The sequence below is a fragment of the Boleophthalmus pectinirostris genome, unplaced genomic scaffold (genome assembly GCF_026225935.1).
Source record: "Boleophthalmus pectinirostris isolate CB_2022bp ecotype Guang Dong unplaced genomic scaffold, ASM2622593v1 HiC_scaffold_16, whole genome shotgun sequence".
Lineage (NCBI taxonomy): Eukaryota > Metazoa > Chordata > Actinopteri > Gobiiformes > Gobiidae > Boleophthalmus > Boleophthalmus pectinirostris.
In genome coordinates, this window is record NW_026571095.1 from 37,084,630 (window position 1) to 37,107,178 (window position 22,549).

The 22,549-nt window shown below is 39.5% G+C and overlaps 1 protein-coding gene across 1 annotated transcript in view; it reads left to right on the forward strand.

Annotated features, from left to right (window-relative positions):
• Positions 1–5,118: 5,118 nt before the first annotated feature.
• Positions 5,119–22,549, forward strand: part of LOC110172529 (extended synaptotagmin-2-like) — a 91,908-nt gene continuing 74,477 nt past the window's right edge. Inside the window, 2 exon segments of the mRNA XM_055151753.1 lie at positions 5,119–5,276; positions 12,946–13,370. Of these exon segments, the coding sequence (XP_055007728.1) occupies positions 12,957–13,370 (414 nt within the window). The 5' untranslated portion in view covers positions 5,119–5,276; positions 12,946–12,956.

Genomic DNA, 22,549 nt, shown 5'->3' on the forward strand with positions numbered 1-22,549 from the left:
AACTTTATTTCCAGGACATATTATGATTTCTTAAATAAAAATACATAAACACAATTAAATAAAATTAAAATCTGAATTTAATGTAATTATTTTTAGTCACATATATTTATATGAATCCAGTCATAAGCTTTCTGATTTAGAATCCCAAAGTATAAGTGAGAGTGCCCCCTGCTGAAGGATTTGGGACACTCAACCCCAAAACTGAAATACAGCCTGAAGATTCAAGTTTGGAAATAAATAAAATATTGTTATTAGTTTTGTGTATGTGTTTTTCAGACAGTGAGTGTGTTTACATGCACATCAATAACCCGGTTATGATCGGGTTTTTTGAGTATCCCGGTTTCTTGATGGTGCATGTAAACGCAGTAACCCGGTTTCAGTAACCCGGTTATGGCAGTATCCTGGTTATTAGAAACCGGGTTACTGTAGCTGGTTTATTCTGATAGTAACCGGGTTACTTGTGGCATGTATACGCAGTATCCCGGTTACTGCAACATAAAGTTGAGTGCGCATGCGTCCAAAAGACACTTTCCAGCCTCTCAACACAACAGTAGTGACATAAATAAATTGACCAACATAAATAAAGTGACCAAACGAGTGAAATGACTGTAAAATAAAGAGCTGCGCTAAACCTGCACATGTACAATCTGCACTCGTACGACCTGCACTCGTGTGACGCTGAAAACTAAAACATGAACTATCTCCTATACTCTATACGCACGGAACACACTTACCATCATTAGCGCCTCTTCTGTCACAGAAATAACACACATAATCCACAGAGTCGTGTCATTTAGTCCAAAAAAAAACTGATCGCATCAGCGGCGCAAGGAGCGAGTTGTTTTTATCGCCGCTAGCAGTTTATGCTAATTAGCCAAACGGTCTTAAGTTTCGTTTCTGTAAAACGTAAACAAATGTGATCACAGCTGAATGATCTGATCAAACGGGCTGATGTGTCTATAGTGTTTATGGTTTATATGTTGTAAAGTTGAGTTTATTTATGCAGAAGATTTTAATGAAGAATCTGCACAGTGGATTGTGGGAGATCTCGTAGCTCCTTAGCTTCTTATGCTAAAGAAGCTCGCGGTTTGTATTTTTCCTGGTTTATGAAATTGATTTAAGTTAATTTTTGCGCCTGCGCATTTGTAAGATTATGTCAAGAAACCGGGATACTCCATTTGATCATGTACACGCGGATATGAGTGTCCCGGTTTCTCAGTGCTCATGTAAACACAGTAACACGAACACTGACAGAACCGGGATATGGATAATAACCGGGATACTGATGTGCATGTGACGCACTCAGTGGTGTGTGTAGTGTACCTCTGGAGGTTGGGGTCCACTGCAGTTTGACTATTTGTTTAATTTGAAAACTGTTATATTTTTGTTTTGTCCTCATTTGGATTACACAGTATTTAGACCTGCCTTATCTCGCATTTAGTCTCATTTTAGACCTGGTTTAGTCTCACTTTAGACCTGATCAAGCCCTAATTTAGACCTGATGTAGTCCAGGTTTAGATCTGGTCCTTGGAAAACCAGTGTTGTTGTCAAAACTGCACTAATCAAGACCAAGACCAGTCCGAGACCACAGGATCCAAGACTTTTAAATGTCGAGGCTGAGACCACGGCCCATCGAGACCAAATCGAGGTCATCTTTGTAATTTTCGACATTTATTTGTATTTTAGAGTTATTTTGGCACAAATATATTAATGTTTTTTTTATAAATCTGTCTCCATTTTATCTGATAAATGTTTATTTAGACTTAAATAAGCCAAACAAACAGTGCACAGAAACACCCTCACCCACACTTTGAGAATCCCTTTTTGAAGAGAACTTCCACTGACACTTTACACAAAACGGTGAAGAAAGTGGGTAGGATTTTTAAACCTGTTTTCCTAATTGCCGATAACCTCAAACCTGGAGTCCGAGACAAAACCAAGTCCAAGTGTCTTCAAGACCAAGACAAAACCGAGTTCAAATGCACTGGAGTCCGAGACGAGACCAAGACAGTAAAAAAACGATGTCGAGATTCAGACCGGTCTCAGGTACTACGACACTACGGAAAACCAAACCTCTGTGGTAGTTGTTGTGAATCCGTGTGTCATTCGTTCATTCGTTTTTCATTATAAAACCAAAAATAAGTAAACAAATAATCAACTGTTTTCTTCATTATTTGTTTCCAAAACCAATTATTTGTTTTTTCAGTTTTCGATTTTGTGTTTAAATGAAAAATGGAAAAAAGCGGATGACGGACGTTTCCCGTTTACGTGACTCCAGTGACTGCGATGTCGGACTTTTGCGCTGCATAAGGACTGAACCAGGACTGATCCAGGTCCGGGACCAGAGTGAGACCAGACCGGAGGCTCAGAGCCCACGTCAGCCCCGCGGAGGCTCGAAGTCAAAGCTCGGAGTTCCCTCTGGTCTCGGTCTCAGTCCCGGTCTGGTCCCGGACCTAGATTAGTCCTGGTTCAGTCCATATGCAGCGCAAAAGTCCAACATGACAGTCACGAGAGTCACGTAAACGAGAAACGGCCGTTCTCCGTTTTTTAACATTTTTCATTTAAACACAAAATTGAAAACTGAAAAAATGAATCATTATCTGTTTTTTTCATTTTGGTTTTGGAGACAAATAATGAAGAAAACTGTTGTTTTTTTCGTTTTCTTATTTTTTGGTTTTATATTGAAAAACAAATGAACGAACGACACACAGATTGTTGTGAAACGTTCCTCTGTGTTTGGAACAGAAGCAGCCTGTGTGATCATTTCACTACGTGTACAGTCACTGCTCTGTTAAACCAAACCCCACTGGACTGAATTAAAACTATAGTGTGCAGCAGATCAGCAATAACACCATCACCTCTCACCTTTGACCTCTGACCTCTGACAGCACTGAATCTGTAACTGAATCTATAACTCTTGGTTCTCACTTACATATCCTGAACAAACTGGTTTGAATATTTGCTTCATATAGTTTTCTACCATATGGTACAAGATTAGGTTGAAAAACCTCTTACTTTTTGACTCATGAGATTTTTTATTAAGAAAGTTCATGGTAACGGAGGGAAAAGTAACGGAGGGAAAATTGTACAAACAAGTAGAAGGTGCAGGATTTTACATCATTTGTCACTTTTTTTTTCTGAATATTTTAATATTACTTCAAAATGAAAGAAACTATTTCTATAAAATATGTCAGTCCTTCCAAGAACATTTTTATCATTTTAAATACATTTTTTTTTTAAATCCTGTCCCTTCATCAACAGTTCAAAGATGGAATAACACAAGATATGATGAAATACATCCATTTATTTACATGATTTTCAGGTCTTTGAAATCTGGGAAATAATTTTTGTTCCATGTTTCATACATGGTCTGTTTAAAACGGATGGAACTTTAGAACCAAAAATGGTAACAGAAAAAAGGTCAACAGTTTCATAAACTAGAGCACATATGTATCTGTTCAATACATTTTTATATCAGATGAATTAACTTGAATTTTTGGCCTTGATGTTTACTTCTGCTTGACCGGGTTCATAAAATAAAATAGAATAGAACAGAAGAGAATAGAATAGAAAGCCTTTAGTGTTATTAGTATAATGAAATTCAGAGCTGCTCCATCAAAGTGTAAGAATTAATAATAAATAAAACAAATGAACAGTTCTCATTCAGTGTGGTGACAGTTTTGGGGAAGAAACTGTCCCTGAGTCTGTTGGTCTTCGCTGGAATAGAGTCTTTGCACCATCACGTGACTCCTATAACAACAGTAACTACGCCGCCATGACACCGGGCAACACTATGTCACTGACTTCAGCAGCATCAGAGAAACATGGGCAGGTTTTGTTGTGTATTTGGTTGTTCTAGACGCTCTGAAAGGGATAAAATAATTCGTTTCTTCACTGTTCCTCTGGAAATGATTCATCAGGATCAAACAAGGGAATTATAGAAAAAAAGACGCAGATTATGTCTAGAGAACATAAACCACGAATAGATTTCCTGTGGTACCATCAAGACACACTCACGTCACTTTCATCAAGGTATTTGTTATTTAAATTGTTTCATAGTTTATTTAATGAGAGAAGCACATTTACTGAACTAAAATGTAAAAAGAAAACATTTGCAGTGTGAGTGGGAGTAGAAACTGGATCTTCCAGCGCACATATAAACATGTCACTCGTCGTAGGACCATGTTTTCTTTATTGTCTTGTTTATCCACAACTTTGTCTTCTAGAATTTATCGTTTTTGAGAGTGGATCTTTCTAACGTTGGCGAGGATCTTTTCATGGTCGATTCTTTCGAGGTTCGGCTCACAGACTCTTCGACTCGTGCGTCGTGTTGATCACAGGAGCCCAGTGTGGGTTCGTTGAATTGTAAACTAGTGCGGGTTTTCCTGGATAAAATAATGAGGTGGCTCGGGCATCTGTTCCGGATGCCTCCTGGGCGCCTCCCTCGGGAGGTGTTCCGGGCATGTCCCACTGGGAGGAGGCTCCGGGGAAGACCCAGGACACACTGGAGGGACTATGTCTCTGGGCTGGCCTGGGAACACCTCGGGGTTCCCCCGGAGGAGCTGGAGGACATGTCTGGGGTGAAGGAAGTCTGGGAGTCCCTGCTTAGACTGCTGCCCCTGCGACCTGGCCCCGGATAAGCGGACGAAAATGGATGGATGAATGGATGGACATATATGCACACTTTGAATTTTTTTAACTCTGAAAAAAACATGTTTGAATTTATTTATTATTTATTTTTTTTTTGTTAATTTGAAAAAAAATAATAATAATTTGAAAAAAAAAAAGGTGAGGTGATTTTCTACAAGCACAGACTTTTGCGGTAAGTAAAAATAAATACATGAAAAAAAATAAATGAAAAAAATAAATGAAAAAAATACATGAAAAAAATAAAATAACATACAATAATAACAACATAAAAACACGAGAAAAAAACTGAAAAATAAAATAAAATAAAAACAAATTATAAAACATATTACCGTTCTATGCTCCTCTGTGGACACAAGATGGCGGCCGCGTCCTCCGCTCCCCTCCGCGGTTCAAATCTCCCTCCGCGGCCTCGTCACGGCCTCTCCCCGGACAATGACGACTTCCTGCGGGCTGTCCGACGCCGACCGCTCCGCCGCCAACCTCGGCTCGGATCCTGGGTGTACGGAAGGAAGGGGAAAGTATCGAAGCGGGCCGAAGAGACGTGCAGCTCGTAGTCATGCCCCGGAGAGCGTTTTTGGGCTGATTTTGGGACTGTTTTTCGGCACAGAAGACGCGGCCGGATATCGGTGAGTTTGTTGTTTTGGTTTGGGATTTTTTTTCCCAAGTAGCTGCGCAAGCCCGATACGTGTCACTTTGGAGAAACGTCATCCCAGACTTGGTTGCAAATACCCAAAATTTCGTCGTATTTAAACTATATTTCCAATTTGGACGCGCTTAAGATAAAAATAAACACATTTTCTAGCAAATCATGAGGTCACCTTCCATTCGGGTTACATTTAAGTCAATTTACAGAGCATTTATTACTGTTTATTAGCAGTTATTTAAAAGAAAATATAATCCATAAATGTTAAGCGCCTATTTACCATTACCTTGAAACTTTTTAATTAACTTTCTTTGTTTATTCTTCAGACTTTTCCACTGGTTTGCCGTTTTAGGGTGTAACTTTTGAGACCTTTCAAGGATATGTCAATCAATGCTTTTTAGTCTTTGGATAATCTCCAAAGTAAACTCAACTGACCTGTTACTTTCTAGGTTTGTTGACAGTGACTTCCACGTACATTTTAACTACAAAACGTGGCATTTTTAATTTTTTTTAAACTAAATTTCATGGTCTAGTTTGAGATTTAGGGCAAGAGTAAAGTGTTTTGATTCATAATGACATTGTGCAACTTGAGGTAATTATCATACCTCTGTCTGACCTCATCTGCCCCTTCAGTTTTTCTGTTTATCAGTGAAAAGTGGTGATTTTTTTGCGTCTTCTCGCTGGACTTAAACGGCTTTTGTGGATCCATTTTTAATTAAAAAGCGTCGCGGCCTGCCCTCACCTCCAAACGCACACGGAGCCAGATTTTTCAGATGTTTTGAGTCACTAGTCCACTACTGGAATGTAAAGCAGCAATTCCAGTCCAAAGACGAGTCTGCGGCGGCTCGGCGATGTCTCTTCACGCAAAGATGGAAACTATTAGACGGTTCAGGGATATAAATAAATAAATTCTGACTCATATTGGCTGAACGGGTTCTTAGTCATGTGGGATTATGCTGACATGTTTTGCAATGTCCAGGAGCGTTAAGACTTAAAGACTGAAATCCTTTTTTTCCTATTGAAGGTCATTAATTAAAGTAGATTTTCAGAGTCCAACATCTGCGTGTGCACGTGACTTTCTTCGTAAATGTTCCACAGTACGGCATTAAACGTTCCTGTACGCAGTATTGATATTTTTACTGGTAAATAATACATTGAAAAACATGCATTCCTGCTGTGAGCGACTTCAGCTTTCCGCAGATCTGACCTGTAACACGATAGGGCTGGGTATCGTTATGAAGCTGCCGATACGATACATACCTCGATACATAGGCCACGATACGATACACACTTTTATACATAGGCCACGATACGATACACGCCTCGATACATAGGCCACGATACGATACACACTTTTATACATAGACCATGATACGATACATAGGACGATACAGATACACACTCGATATACGGCCACATACGATACACGCCTCGATACATAGGCCACGATACGATACACACCTCGATACATAGGCCACGATACGATACACACCTCGATATACAGGCCACGATACGATACACGCCTCGATACATAGGCCACGATACGATACACACCTCGATATACATAGGCCACGATACGATACACGCCTCGATACATAGGCCACGATACGATACACACCTCGATACATAGGCCACGATACGATACACACCTCGATATACAGGCCACGATACGATACACGCCTCGATACACAGGCCACGATACGATACACACCTCGATACATAGGCCACGATACGATACACACCTCGATATACAGGCCACGATACGATACACGCCTCGATACACAGGCCACGATACGATACACACTCGATACATAGGCCACGATACGATACACACCTCGATACATATAGCCACGATACATACACACCTCGATACATAGGCCATGATACGATACACACCTCGATACATAGGCCACGATACGATACACACGTTGATACATAGGCCACGATATGAGACACACCTCGATATACAGGCCACGATACGATACACAGCTCGATACATAGGCAACGATACGATACACACTTTTATACATAGTCCATGATACGATACATACCTCGATACATAGGCCACGATACGATACACACCTCGATACATAGGCCACGATACGATACACGCCTCGATACATAGGCCACGATACGATACACGCCTCGATACGTAGGCCACGATACGATACACACCTCGATACAGTGCTTTTTCGGTTTGATACGATATATTTCAAATCAATTCGATACGGTTCGATAAAAAATAAAGGCTAATTCATGGCTGTGACACTAAAAGTCTTTGTGAAACCACTTTTTATGCAAAGTTCATATGAAACACAAACATTTTAATCCTGAAAACAGTGAAAATGTCAAATGTGTCGTATAAATGAGTTTTTTTTCCTCTAAACAAGCAACAAAACTGTAGCTGTAACAATAATTTAGTAAAATAAACCAAAAAATACTCTTGCTGATATATCGATACAGCAGCCCACGATATCGATACTGTATCATTACATTAAACGATACGATATATCGATATTTTGATATTTTTGCACAGCCCTATAACACGACTTGATAGTGTAATTTCTTTGTTTCCATGGAAATCGAGGAGATTAAGATTCACTCCCAACCTTCAAATCCAAACTCAAAACCCGTTTACTTAAATTACCGACCTTCATTAACGTCCTGATGTTTTAGAACTCGTCCTGTTTGATCGTTTTTAATTACGTGTCTTAATTGTTTTTTGTACGATGTCCTTGAGTGCCCAGGAAGGTGCTTTGAGATAAAATACATTATTATTATTATTATTATTAGAAATACTGTACTGTGGAACATTTCCGACAAAATGGTAACATGTCTAGAAGAGAAGCGTGTGACCAGTGTTGGGGAGTAACAGATTACATGTACCGGAGTTACTGTTTCAGTGAGCGGTAATTGGATTACAGTTACTTTACTGAAATAAATGGATTACAGGGCGGTATTTTCCTGTTTTCACATTTTGGGCTAAACCAGGACTAAAAGCAGGACTAAAGGAGGACTAAACCAGGTCTAAAACCAGGTCTAAAAAGGACTAAAGCAGGACTAAAGCAGGACTAAAGCAGGACTAAAGCAGGACTAAAAGCAGGACTAAAGCAGGACTAAAAGCAGGACTAAAGCAGGACTAAACCAGGTCTAAAACTAGGACTAAAGCAGGACTAAAGGAGGACTAAACCAGGTGTAAAACCAGGTCTAAAAGCAGGACTAAAAGCAGGACTAAAAGCAGGACTAAAAGCAGGACTAAAGCAGGACTAAACCAGGTCTAAAACTAGGACTAAAGCAGGACTAAAGGAGGACTAAACCAGGTGTAAAACCAGGTCTAAAAGCAGGACTAAAAGCAGGACTAAAAGCAGGACTAAAAGCAGGACTAAAGCAGGACTAAAGCAGGACTAAAACCAGGACTAAAACCAGGACTAAAGAAGGACTAAAGCAGGACTAAACCAGGACTAAACCAGGTGTAAAACCAGGTCTAAAAGCAGGACTAAAAGCAGGACTAAAAGCAGGACTAAAGCAGGATTAAAGCAGGACTAAAAGCAGGACTAAAGCAGGACTAAAGCAGGACTAAAAGCAGGACTAAAAGCAGGACTAAAAGCAGGACTAAAAGCAGGACTAAAACTAGGACTAAAACCAGATCTAAAAGCAGGACTAAACCAGGACTTAAAGCAGGACTAAAGCAGGACTAAACCAGGACTAAAGCAGGACTAAACCAGGTCTAAAAGCAGGACTAAAGCAGGACTACACCAGGACTAAACTAAGACTAAACTAGGACTAAAACCAGGTCTTAAACCAGGACTAAACCAGGACTAAACCAGGACTAAACCAGGACTAAACAATATGACACTAACAGAGTGAACATAGTTTAAGGCAGCAGTGATCTCATATAAAAATCATTTCTCTATCAATAATATTTTTTATATGCTTAAGTAAAGACTGGACTTTTTATTTTCTTTTAGCAGGAGAGTAGTAGCTTTTTAAGTCTAAATCACGGCTGTGATACTAAAAGTCTTTCAATCCTCAAAACAGTGAAAATGTCAAAATGTTTCCTGAGTTTCCTTCCTCCAACCAAACAACAAAACTGTAGCTGTAACAAAATAATTTATTAAAATAAACCAAAAAATACTCTTGCTGATATATCGATACAGTAGCCCACAATATCGATACTGTATCATCACATTAAACAATACGATATATACCGATATTTCTATATTTTTGCACAGCACTAGTGTTTACATTCAAGCGTTTTACTCACTGTACACACATTTATATATTGTATTTATTTATTATTGATACCAGCCTTTTGCTGTTTCTACTTTTTATTGCTGCTTATTTAGAAGTTCATTACCATTTTTTTTGTTTTGTTTTTTTGTTATTGTAATAAAATGTGATGTGTGAGCTCCACCGTCCAAGTCATTTCCCTCGAGGATCAATCAAGTTTGTCTAAGTCAAAGTCAAAGAAACATCAGAACTCTGAATGACACATGTGGAATGTAGTGAACAAAAACCTGAAAAGGGTTTGCAGCGCTGTCGACAAAGCAAAGGGTGGAAACTTTGAGCAACTGAACATAAATTATTAAGGCTGTGCAATTAATTTAAATTCTGATCATGATTTCGATTTGTGTGTCAAACGATCTCCAAACTCATATAATCCAGTTGAAACGCTAAAGTTTAACAACGTTTATTTGGGATATTTTATATAAATAAGTATATTTATTTCATTTTTTTAATAGCTGGATATACAGTTTATTTTGGGCACATTTTTTTTTCTATGCCTTATTTCATGTGCAAAGTATATTTTATTCATTTTATGTTTTGTACGTCGTAAAACTGCTCTAAGATTCAGATTTGGTGCCTGAATTTATTTTCAATTTGATTTTATTTTGCGTAATATAAAACATATAAATTATTAAAGTTTGTATAGAGGATTTTTGAAGGTAAGAGAAATACAGCGACAGTATTTTTTCAAATGTTGTGCATGCGTGACACCACCTTCCTCCTCCACAGCCTCAGTAGAAACATCTCCTCCCGCCTCTTTACTCTAGAAATCACGTTTGTTTACAGCCGTGTGCGAATTACCGCTGAAGTGACGTGTCTAGAAATAATTTAGTGACCGACGCTTCAGTTTTTAGACCCTTCGTCTGCTTGATTCGCGCCATCGCTGGAAGAGATCTCCAAGAATCACCTCAGTTTGTCTTCGCTCCTTTTCCCCTTCTCTTCTTCTTTCAGCGACCTCAAAAACCGACTTCCTTTTGCGGCGAACTGGTCGTGGATTCTCGTCCGACATCGCGACAAACTTTGCGCGAAATGTGAGGAAGCGACAGTTTGAAAAAGCCTCTAAGAACCGCTGCATAAACCACGAAATCCCCGCGCGCCGGCGAGTCAGTTACACTAGAAATGTAGGGAGTTTGATTGACAACCTGACAGCCAATAGATAAAGAGGGAGTCTTGTTTTCTATTGGCTGATGTTTATCTGGCCTCAACACGTCCACAGTTGATGGATTTTCATATTTTTTTTTTTTTTGGTCATCATAATTCCAAGGCTGCTGAGTCTCTGTAATGGTGTTTTAAACCTTCACTGACAATTTGAAAAAAAAATAAAAAAATCCTCCATACAACCTTTAATAACAAAGCGTTTTTTGTTTTTTTTTGAGAGGGGGAACTGCTGAATAAATACATTGTGTAACTAAAAAAATAATAGTTTGAATAATCGTGATTTCAGTCATGATGGTGTTTTTTTTTGTTGTTTTTTTTACATAATCGAGCAGCTCTATAAATCATTGTTGTTTTATTCTTGTATTTTCTTTGTTGTGTAATTGCACACAGCTGGCATCAGGTATTTGATGTTTTGATAAGTAGAAATAAGGTGTGTGCACAGTTTGGACAGGTGTAGTGTGAATACCGACTCAATCGTCCTGTTCTCTCAGCGGGATCATCCCCCTCCTCCCTTCAGCTTCTGTAACATTACAAAACGAAACCTGAATGTACCAGACCAAATGTGGGGCCTTGTTTATGTCATGTTACGATTTTCCTGAAGCCGCACAAATTTTTTCAGTTTATAATATCAATATAATCTTCATTTGCTCACAGAAGCTTACTATGAAATCGTATTTTAAAAATGTTTTTCTTGTTCTTGTCCTACATCGTCTGTAACTGTTCATTTGGGAAGAAATATTAATTATTTCCATACCTGCTGCCATGAACATAATTTGTAAACAGAGCAACACAGGAAACTTGGAAAGCTACAAAATTTGTCCAAGAATCATTCAGAATCAATTTTAGGAAAGTTTTAACTCTGTGCTTCATTGAAATATGTAAAATCAAATCCTGAAATAGTTACCTGGGAGGAATTTTCTAAGACAAGTGCTGGCCCCGCCCAACCTGCCACCTGACCACACAGAACCAGCATTTATTTTCTACTAAAATATTTTAATTAAATTTGAATTATATTTTCTACTAAAATATTTTAATTATATTTCCTACTAAAATATTTTAATTATATTTTCTATTAAAATCTTGTTAATTTTCTGTGGTGTTTATCACAGCAGCGTCTCTGTACGTGGCCCCTCCCACCAGAGCAGCACAAATGAAGACTTGTCTCTTTCCAAACGCTCTTAAAGGACGATCGTTTTGACTGTTGACCGTGACACCCTCATCAGAAAAATGTCCAACATGAGAAAAGTGGAGCCGAGTGCAGGATTTTACAACAAAAATTGACTTATTCCTGTTTACATACAAGTTCATGTTAAAACTTTGTGTTGAAATTGTATTTTTCTTAAAGTTTCAGGTTGTTCATAATATTATAATATTTTGTAAAAGAAAGAGTTCATCAATTAAAAAAGATTTCTGTAATAGATTTGTACAGAAGCCCAGAGGCGTCACAACAAACGCAAACGCCGCAACAAATACAAACGCCACAACACAAACACAAATGCCACAACACATTAAAAAGCCACAACACATTAAAAAGCCACAACACATTAAAAAGCCACAACACATTAAAAGCCATAACACATTAAAAAGCCGCAACAGAAGTGATCGCTGGACTCTATTTTCCGACGGACCGATCAAGCGGCAAGTGAACAAGAAGAACTACAACATGAAACGAATAATGATAAAACAATAAATTACTTTAACTTACGTTTCCAACTTCTCCGTTCCTTTACTTTTCACGTTGTAGTTCTTCTTCTTCACTTGCCGCTTGATCGGTCCGTCGGAAAATAGAGTCCAGCGATCACTTCCGTTGTGGCTTTCTGTTTTGTTGTCGCATTTGTATTTGTTGCGGCGTTTGCGTTTGTTGTGACCCCTCTCGGCTTCCGTAGATTTGCGTTTCTCTCCACAAATATTTGAACTTATTGTTATTTTTGCGGTTTATATGACATGAGTTTTCTGATCCGGCCTCATTAGTTCTGCAGATGGACTGAGGAAAGTTTTGGCAATTAATAATTATAATTTTTCTAATACAATATTTATAATGGAAAAATGTTGGTTTCGTCTCATTTTTTCATTTATATCTATATAGATTGACTAACTTAGTTTCATAAAGGGCACAGTTCAGCGGGACCTTCCAGCCAGAGGGACTTTCCAGCTGATTTCCATATCCCCTCTAACTCTCTAACTGTGTGTGTTTTGTTGTGTTGTAGGAGTCAGGAACATGAGCGCCGCCGCCACCACCTCAGGATCTAAAATGGACGCTCTGAACGGGCCGAACCCCAAACCCAACGGGCCCGTTCCTGCCCCCCGCTCCAACCCCCCCGCCCCCGCCTACAACCCCAACGCCCCGCCCCTCCCCGAAGAGCTGGGGCAGGAGGACCCCCTGGCCTCCCTCACCGACGTCTCTCAGATGTGGATGAAGTTCGGCAAGACGTTCCTGGTGATCCTGCCCATCTACATCCTGGGATACTTCGAGTTCAGCTTCAGTTGGGTCCTGGTGGGACTCGCCGCGCTCTTTTACTACAAGAGGAACCACAGCGAGCAGGACAATCGCATCAACCGCGCGCTCAAGTTTCTGGACCACGAGGAGAAGGTCACCAAGAGGAACGCCGCCGCTGCTCAGCTGCCTCCCTGGGTAAGTGTGTCGGAACCCCGATTGTGACGAGTGTTGGTTCAGTTCAGAGTAGGTTTGGGCGGTATCGAAATTTTGATACCGTGATACCGTCTCAGGATTTTACTGGGGTATATGGTATTACCGTACCGAAGATTTTACTGAACTGGACATCGACTTCCAAACGTTGGTTCAGCTGATCAGTGAGTGCGTTTACATGCACATCAATAACCCGGTTATGATCGGCTTTTTTGAGTATCCCGGTTTCTTCATGGTGCATGTATACGCAGTAACCCGGTTTCAGTAACCCGGTTATTAGAAACCAGGTTACTGTAGCTGGTTTATTCTGATAGTAACCGGGTTACTTGTGGCATGTAAACGCAGTATCCCGGTTACTGCAACATAAAGTTGAGTGCGCATGCGTCCAAAAGACACTTTCCAGTCTTTTCACCACAACAGTAGTGACATAAATAAATTGACCAACATAAATAAAGTGACCAAATGAGTGAAATGACTGTAAAATTAAGAGCTGCACTAAACCTGCACATGTACAATCTGCACTCGTGTGACGCTGAAAAACTAAAACATGAACTATCTCCTGTACAACACACACACAGAACAGACTCACCATCATCAGCGCCTCTTCTGTCACAAAAACAACACACATAATCCACTGAGTCGTGTCTTTTAGTCCAAAAGAAGCTGAACTGCATCAGCGGCACAAGGAGCAGCTGTTTTTATCCCGCTAACAGTTTATGCTAATTAGCCAAACGGTCTTAAGTTTCGTTTCTGTAAAACGTAAACAAATGTGATCAGAGCTGAATTATCTGATCAAACAGGCTGATGTGGCTCTACAGTGTTTATGGTTTATATGTTGTAAAGTTGAGTTTATTTATGCAGAAGATTTTAATGAAGAATCTGCACAGTGGATTGTGGGAGATCTCGTAGCTCCTTAGCTTCTTATGCTAAAGGAGCTCACGGTTTGTATTTTTCCTGGTTTATGAAATTGATTTAAGTTAATTTTTGCGCCTGCGCATTTGTAAGATTATGTCTAGAAACCAGGATACTCCATTTGATCATGTACACGGGGATATGAGTGTCCCGGTTTCTCAGTGCTCATGTAAACGCAGTAACACGAACACTGACAGAACCGGGATATGGATAATAACCGAGATACTGATGTGCATGTGACGCGCTCAGTGTAATAAGACTGTTTACTGGTCATGATTGGCGCAGCTCCAAAACACATTTAGATCAGTTCTGTCATATTTTAGTTTTGTTTAAATTAAATAAATACTGTTTTCAGTCTCTGGTATTGGTTAATATCGGGTATCGGCAGATTCTTAAAGCTCTAGTATCGGAAGTGAAGAAACCAGATCGTTGTGTTTCTTGGTGCAACACTCTCATTTTCAAAAATATATTTTGCGAAAACAAGGCAGAACACTTTATTTTCTGTTGGTGGGTGCTTCATTTTTTTGGTGTAACCTGATAAAGACGTCAACAAATGTATTTTGTTCCAGTTTGAACATTTAATATCTTGTAGATGGTTCATCACAAAGGCTCAGTTTTAAACACAAAGTCCACAGTGTCGTGTGGGAAGGTTTTTGTCAGTCATGTCCAAACTCGGCCCTCACACAATTTTTTCTTGGCCCTCAGGCTTCCAGGAAAATTGGCCCAAATGCAGTGTTGTGGAGTAACAGATTACATGTACTGTTACTGTTTCAGTGAGTGGTAATTGGATTACAGTTACTTTGTTGAAATAAATGAATTACACGGCGGGATTTTCCTGTTTTCACATTTTGGCCTAAACCAGAACTAAAACCAGGACTAAACCAGGACTAAACCAGGACTAAACCAGGACTAAACCAGGTCTAAACCAGGACTAAACCAGGTCTAAACCAGGACTAAACCAGGTCTAAACCAGGTCTAAACCAGGACTAAACCAGGACTAAACCAGGTCTAAACCAGGTCTAAACCAGGACTAAACCAAGACAAAACCAGGTCTAAACCAGGACTAAACCAGGACTGAACCAGGACTAAACCGGGACTGAACCAGGTCTAAACGAGGACTAAACCAAGTCTAAACCACGACTTAACCAGTAAAAAACCTGGACTAAAAGGACAGTAAACAAAAGTCTGTTCATGGAGACTTGGGCTCAACAGAGAATTTGAAGAGAACAAACATGAATTTTCAGGATGTGGTTGTTACATTCATGTCATTTTAAAAAGCACGACAATATCAAGTAATCCAAAGTATTCAGATTACATTACTCACTTTAAGTAATTTAATGGATTCCGTTACAAACTACATTTACATACATTTGTAATCTGTAGGGGAATACATTTTAAAAGTAACCTTCCCAACACTGCCCAAATGACCTTGAATCAATTAAAAATACATTTTTTTGCTGCAAGTTTTTTGAAAATCTACCTCAATAAAGCGAATATCGAACATTTAGTGTTTGGTTTTAAGGCTCTTAGCGTGAATAAAGACTGACGGCTCATTCTAACGCAGGAGTGTCAAACTCATTTTGTTCCGGGGATGTCATATAAACCCCAAAAATAACAATAAGTTCAAATATTTGTGCAGAGAAACACAAATCTATCACAGAAATCTTTTTTAATTGATGACCTCTTTTTTATTATAAGTTTATAATATTATGAACACCCTGAAACTTTAAGAAAAATACAATTTCAATACAAAGTTTTAACATGAACTTGTCTGTAAACAGGAATAAGTCAATTTTTGTTGTAAAATCCTGCACTCGGCTCCACTTTTCTCATGTTGGACATTTTTCTGATGAGGGTGTCACGGTCAACAGTCAAAACGATCGTCCTTTAAGAGCGTTTGGAAAGAGACAAGTCTTCATTTGTGCTGCTCTGGTGGGAGGGGCCACGTACAGAGACGCTGGAGACGCTGCTGTGATAAACACCACAGAAAATTAACAAGATTTTAATAAAAAATTAAAATATTTGAGTCGAAAATCAGCTGAGGGCCAGATTAAAGGTCTTGGAGGGCCGGATCTGGCCCCCGGGCCGTATGTTTGACACCTGTGATCTAACGTGTTAAACCTGCACATATTTCAGTTATTCACTGTTTTGAGCTCCAGTCTACGGCCCTCGATCAGTCTCTGCTTCGTCTGTGTTCAGATATGTGGCCCTTGATGAAAAAAGTTTGGACTCCCCTGGGTTATGTTCAACATCAAACCTCTGTCTGTGAAACTGAACTTTCCACAGTCCTGCAAAGACGCCCTCAGATTTAAAGAGGAGAATTTTCGAGGAAACTCAAGCACATATAGAAGTACATTTGACAAATTTTAACCTTTGAAATTTTGAAGGACCAACCTTAATACATTTTTTAGATGCAGCAATCTGAAAGTGGCTCCTCCGAAAAACTCTGCTAAAAACAGATCAGGGAGGAACTGACAAAACATCTTTTAATGACAAAACTATCAGGAGTCGGGAGATAAAATTTGGGACTTTTCCAGTTGGAAAGTTTGTGAACCTCCTAGAATTTTATCAGTCCAATCTGAGATGGTTCGGGCGCGGCATTTGGAGATGTGGCGTGGAATGACCCTTTTAGTTTTGTTTAAAGGAAATTGATGCTGTTTTCAGTCTCTGCTCTGGTATTGGTTAATATCGGCAGATTCAGATATCGGAATCGTATCGGAAGTGAAGAAGCCGGATCGTTGCGTTCATTGTTGCTAAACTTAAAGCAACACTGTGGAATTTTCTGGAGGTGGCAAGTCTCCTGTGTGAGTCCACGGAAACAGAAACTTAAAGCCAAACTTCAGAACTGCTCAATTATGGAAAAAATCATCATCACGATTATTTTGGTCAAGATTGAAATCACGATTATTGAAGCGATTATTTTTTAGTTGCGCGATGCTTTTATTCAGCATTTCTCTCTCATAAAAAAAACCTTTGTTACTGATAATTTAGGCAAAACTATCAAATTGAAAATCAACCTTAGAGCAGTTTTGCGATGTATAAAACATAAAGTGAATCAAATCAGTGAAGCTGCGAGGTTTTCAATGTCTTAAAAACGTCCTAAATTTCATATTCCTAAATTAAGGCCTTATAAAGTCTTAAATTATGTTGCCCAAGTCTTATTTTTTTTTTTTCACAAAGGTCTTAAATTTCATTAGCCTTTTTTTTTGTTTACTCAGTTGGGCTGCAGTGCAAAGTTAAATGAAGGGAGGAAAAACAAAACAAAAAACAAACAAACAAATAAAAAAACCCTGACATCACGTAACATGAATGAACTAGACGTGTTTATTTTGGACCAAAACATGCACAAACAATACTTAGTTTCTCTTGTTAGAATTAAGTTATAAATGATTTTTTGGCCATTTTACAACCAATGAATGCGACTATAAATGAGTTCTGAATGAGATTTTATTATAAAAGTGTTTTTGTGATTTAAATCAGTAATAATGGTCATTATTAGATTTGGATCTGGTGTTTTTCGCCCGTACAATGGCTGCGATGTTGGTCTTCATTTTCATTGAAGTGTTCTTAAAAAGGTCTTAATAAAGTCTTAAATTTGGGGAAGTCAAACCCTGAAAATAAACTTTGAACATGAAATAATGCAGAAAAACATAAATGTGTCCAAAATAAACTATAAATCCGGTTACACCCTTATAGTCAGAAGTCCCACTAGTCAGAAAATCCTTCCCTCTTCTATTGGTTTGTCAGCAACATTTCTCTTGAACAGTTGAATGTATATTTGATGAAATCAACAGGGAATAATCTCTGGATGTCAGGGAAGAATGAGTAAACTTTTGGATGTTTACCAATTAAAAATGGCTGCAACATCAACATTTTTAGAGATATTGACAGGAAAACACATAATCATACATAACAGCATGAGCTAAGGCCAGCGTTACTTCATTTGTTGGTTTACAAACCCACCAATGCTTTATTAAAAGAAAAAGATTTAAAATAAAATTGAACTGAAGGTTGTAGAGCTTGAATTACTGAACATTTTACAAATCGTTATTAACCCTGTTCCACTTAAGACTTAAGACATTTCCACCCAAATCATTATTTCCTCAAACATTTTTGCTGTATTTTAAGAGTTTAATATATTTGTTACTTTTAATATTTACTTTTTAAAATATTTAAAACTTGAAATACAATTTCATTTGTAACAATTTGTAACACGACCTGAACATGGATTTTCTGACTAGAGGGTCTTCTGACTAGAGGGTCTTCTGACTAAAGGACCTTCTGACTAGAGGCCTTCTGACTAGAGGGTCTTGACTAGAGGTCTTCTGACTAGAGGGTCTTCTGACTAGAGGGTCTTCTGACTAGAGGGTCTTCTGACTAGAGGGTCTCTGACTAGAGGCTCTGACTAGAGGTCTTCTTCTGACTAGAGGGCCTTCTGACTAGAGGGTCTTCTGACTAGAGGGTCTTCTGACTAAAGGACCTTCTGACTAGAGGGTCTTCTGACTAGAGGGTCTTCTGACTAAAGACCTTCTGACTAGAGGGCTTCTGACTAGAGGGTCTTCTGACTAGAGGTCTTCTGACTAGAGGGCCTTCTGACTAGAGGGTCTTCTGACTAGAGGGTCTTCTGACTAGAGGGTCTTCTGACTAGAGGGCCTTCTGACTAGAGGGTCTTCTGACTAGAGGGCCTTCTGACTAGAGGGTCTTCTGACTAGAGGACTTTCTGATGTTAAGACTGACCCCATAAATCCAGCTGTTCTACAATCTCTGTATTTAAAAAAATTGAAATAAATATACTTATTTATATAAAAAATATCCTAAAATAAACTTTGTTCAGCTCAAATCGTTTCAGTTTGATTATGAGTTTGTAAATCGTTTGACACACAAATCGAAATCGTGATGCAAAATTCAATGAACTGCACAAGCTTCATGGAGTTAAACGTGTTTAATGCTTTACCGTGGAACATTATAAACCAGAGGAACAACATTTCCATGGAAACGAGCAGGAAACTCAACACAAAAAAAAAAAAAACACAACTTTTTTTTGTGTTCACCGTTTTCTCTGAGGGAAAAAAACTCGACTCAACACAAGCACAGTCAGGACGGTTCAGAGTTTAAAGCCTTTAAATTAAAGATGCACTGCGTAACTTTTCTGGGGGATATTATCTCTTTCAACTCTTTATGTTTGACCTCGAGAGCTGCTTTTACAAAATAACAAACACGTTTTCCTCGGATACTTGGACGACGTCAGATCCAGACTCGTTGGGTAATTTCACAATCGATAAATCCTGATGATCCTGATGAGTTTTGGCAGAAGTTGCGTTGGTCAAACTGGTTCGTGACACATGAACACGTCTGAGTCTCGTCAATCTAAACCGTCTCTGATTTTTGTTTTATTCAATATCGTTGTTGAGTTCAAATACAAATACAGGTACAATCAGTGTTGGGAAAGTTACTTTTAAAATGTAATCCCCTACAGATTACAGATTACACACACCAAAATGTAGTTTGTAACAGAATCCATTAAATAACTTAAAGTGAGTAATGTAATCTGATTACTTTGGATTACTTGATTTGCTGTAGAGAAACAAAGACGAGGAAATCTTCACGTAAAATGTTTTGTCTTGATAAAAGAAAATAAAAAGTCCAGAACTTTTACTGAACCAAATTAAAAATATTATTGATACAAAACGAGGAGACACGTCCACACAGCAGGATTTAGACCTGGTTTAAATCCTGGTTTAGAGACCTGGTTTAGACCTGGTTTAGACCTGGTTTAGTCCTGGTTTTTAGTCCTGGTTTAGTCCTGGTTTAGACCTGGTTTAGACCTGGTTTAGTCCTGGTTTAGACCTCCTGGTTTAGACCTGGTTTAGACCTGGTTTAGACCTGGTTTAGTCCTGGTTTAGACCTGGTTTAAGTCCTGGTTTAGTCCTGGTTTAGACCTGGTTTAGACCTCCTGGTTTAGACCTGGTTTAGACCTGGTTTAGTCCTGGTTTAGGGTTTAGACCTGGTTTAGTCCTGGTTTAGACCTGGTTTAGACCTGGTTTAGTCCTGGTTTAGACCTGGTTTAGTCCTGGTTTAGACCTGGTTTAGACCTGGTTTAGTCCTGGTTTAGTCCTGGTTTAGACCTGGTTTAGACCTGGTTTAGGGTTTAGTCCTGGTTTTAGACCTGGTTTAGACCTGGTTTAGACCTGGTTTAGTCCTGGTTTAGTCCTGGTTTAGACCTGGTTTAGTCCTGGTTTAGACCTGGTTTAGACCTGGTTTAGACCTGGTTTAGACCTGGTTTAGTCCTGGTTTAGACCTGGTTTAGACCTGGTTTAGTCCTGGTTTAGACCTGGTTTAGTCCTGGTTTAGACCTGGTTTAGTCCTGGTTTAGTCCTGGTTTAGACCTGGTTTAGTCCTGGTTTAGACCTGGTTTAGTCCTGGTTTAGACCTGGTTTAGTCCTGAGTTTAGACCTGGTTTAGTCCTAGTTTAGTCCTGGTTTAGTCCTAGTTTAGTCCAAAATGTGAAAACAGGAAAATCCCTCTGTGTAATCCATTTATTTCAACAAAGTAACTGTAATCCAATTACCACTCACTGAAACAGTAACTGTAACTGAATACAGTTACTCATCATTTGTACTCTGATTACATAACTCTGGTACATGTAATCTGTTACTCCACTACACTAGGTACAATTCTGAATATAAATCCACCTGACGCTTTCTAATCCGTGTGTCGTTCATTTGTTTTTCAAGATAAAAACAAAAATAAGAAAATGAAAAAAACAACGATTTTCTTCATTATTTGTCTCCAAAACCAAAATGAAAAAACAGATATTGAGTCGTGCCGGACTGAACCAGAACTGAAAACCAGGACTAAAACAGGTTCAGGACTAAACCAAGGACTAAATCAGGACTAAATCAGGACTAAACCAGGACTAAACCAGGACTAAACCAGGACTAAACCAGGACTAAACCAAGGACTAAACCAAGGACTAAACCAGGACTAAACCAGGTCTAAAGAAGGACTAAACCAGGACTAAACCAGGACTAAACCAGGACTAAACCAAGGACTAAACCAAGGACTAAACCAAGGACTAAACCAGGACTAAACCAGGACTAAAGCAGGACTAAACCAGGACTAAACCAAGGACTAAACCAAGACTAAACCAGGACTAAACCAGGACTAAACCAAGGACTAAACCAGGACTAAACCAGGACTAAACCAGGACTAAACCAGGACTAAACCAGGACTAAACCAGGACTAAACCAGGACTAAACCAAGGGACTAAACCAGGACTAACTAAAACCAGGACTAAACCAGGACTAAACCAAGGACTAAACCAGGACTAAACCAGGACTAAACCAGGTCTAAAGAAGGACTGAACCAGGACTAAACAGTAAACCAGGACTCTAACCAGGACTAAACCAGGACTAAACCAGGACTAAACCAGGACTAAACCAGGACTAAACCAGGTCTAAAGAAGGAAAAAAATACACTGATATATTTTCCAGATCCGTCAGAACAGCACAGTGTTGTCGTCTGTGTTCAAACAGTATTAAGTGTACTTTTGTGCGTCTCGGTGTGTGTTGTGTGTGTGTGTGTGTGTGTGTGTGTGTGTGTGTGTGTGTGTGTGTTGTGGTTGTGTTGTGTGTGTGTTGTGTGTGTGTGTGTGTGTGTGTGTGTGTGTGTGTGTGTGTGTGTGTGTGTGTGTGTGTGTTGTGTGTGTTGTGTGTGTGTGTGTGTGTGGTGTGTGTGTTGTGTGTGTGTGTTGGTGTGTGTGTGTGTGTGTGTGTGTGTGTGTGTGTTGTGTGTGTGTGTGTGTGTGTGTGTGTGTGTGTGTGTTGTGTGTGTGTGTGTGTGTTGTGGTTGTGTGTGTGTGTTGGGTGTGTCCTGTTCATCTGATCAGAGGAATTCAAACCTATTGTTGTTTTAAATCACTTTCATTTTTGTGTGGGAACAAACTCCTCCTCCTCCTCCTCGTCCTCCTCCTCCTCCTCCTCCTCATCCTCCTCCTCCTCCTCCTCCTCCTCCTCCTCCTCCTCCGTCCTCCTCCTCGTCCTCCTCGTCCTCCTCGTCCTCCTCCTCCTCCTCCTCCTCCTCCTCCTCCTCCTCCTCCTCCTCGTCCTCCTCCTCGTCCTCCTCCTCCTCCTCCTCCTCCTCGTCCTCCTCCTCCTCCTCGTCCTCCTCCTCCTCCTCCTCCTCGTCCTCCTCCTCCTCCTCCTCCTCCTCCTCCTCCTCCTCCTCCTCCTCCTCCTCCTCGTCCTCCTCCT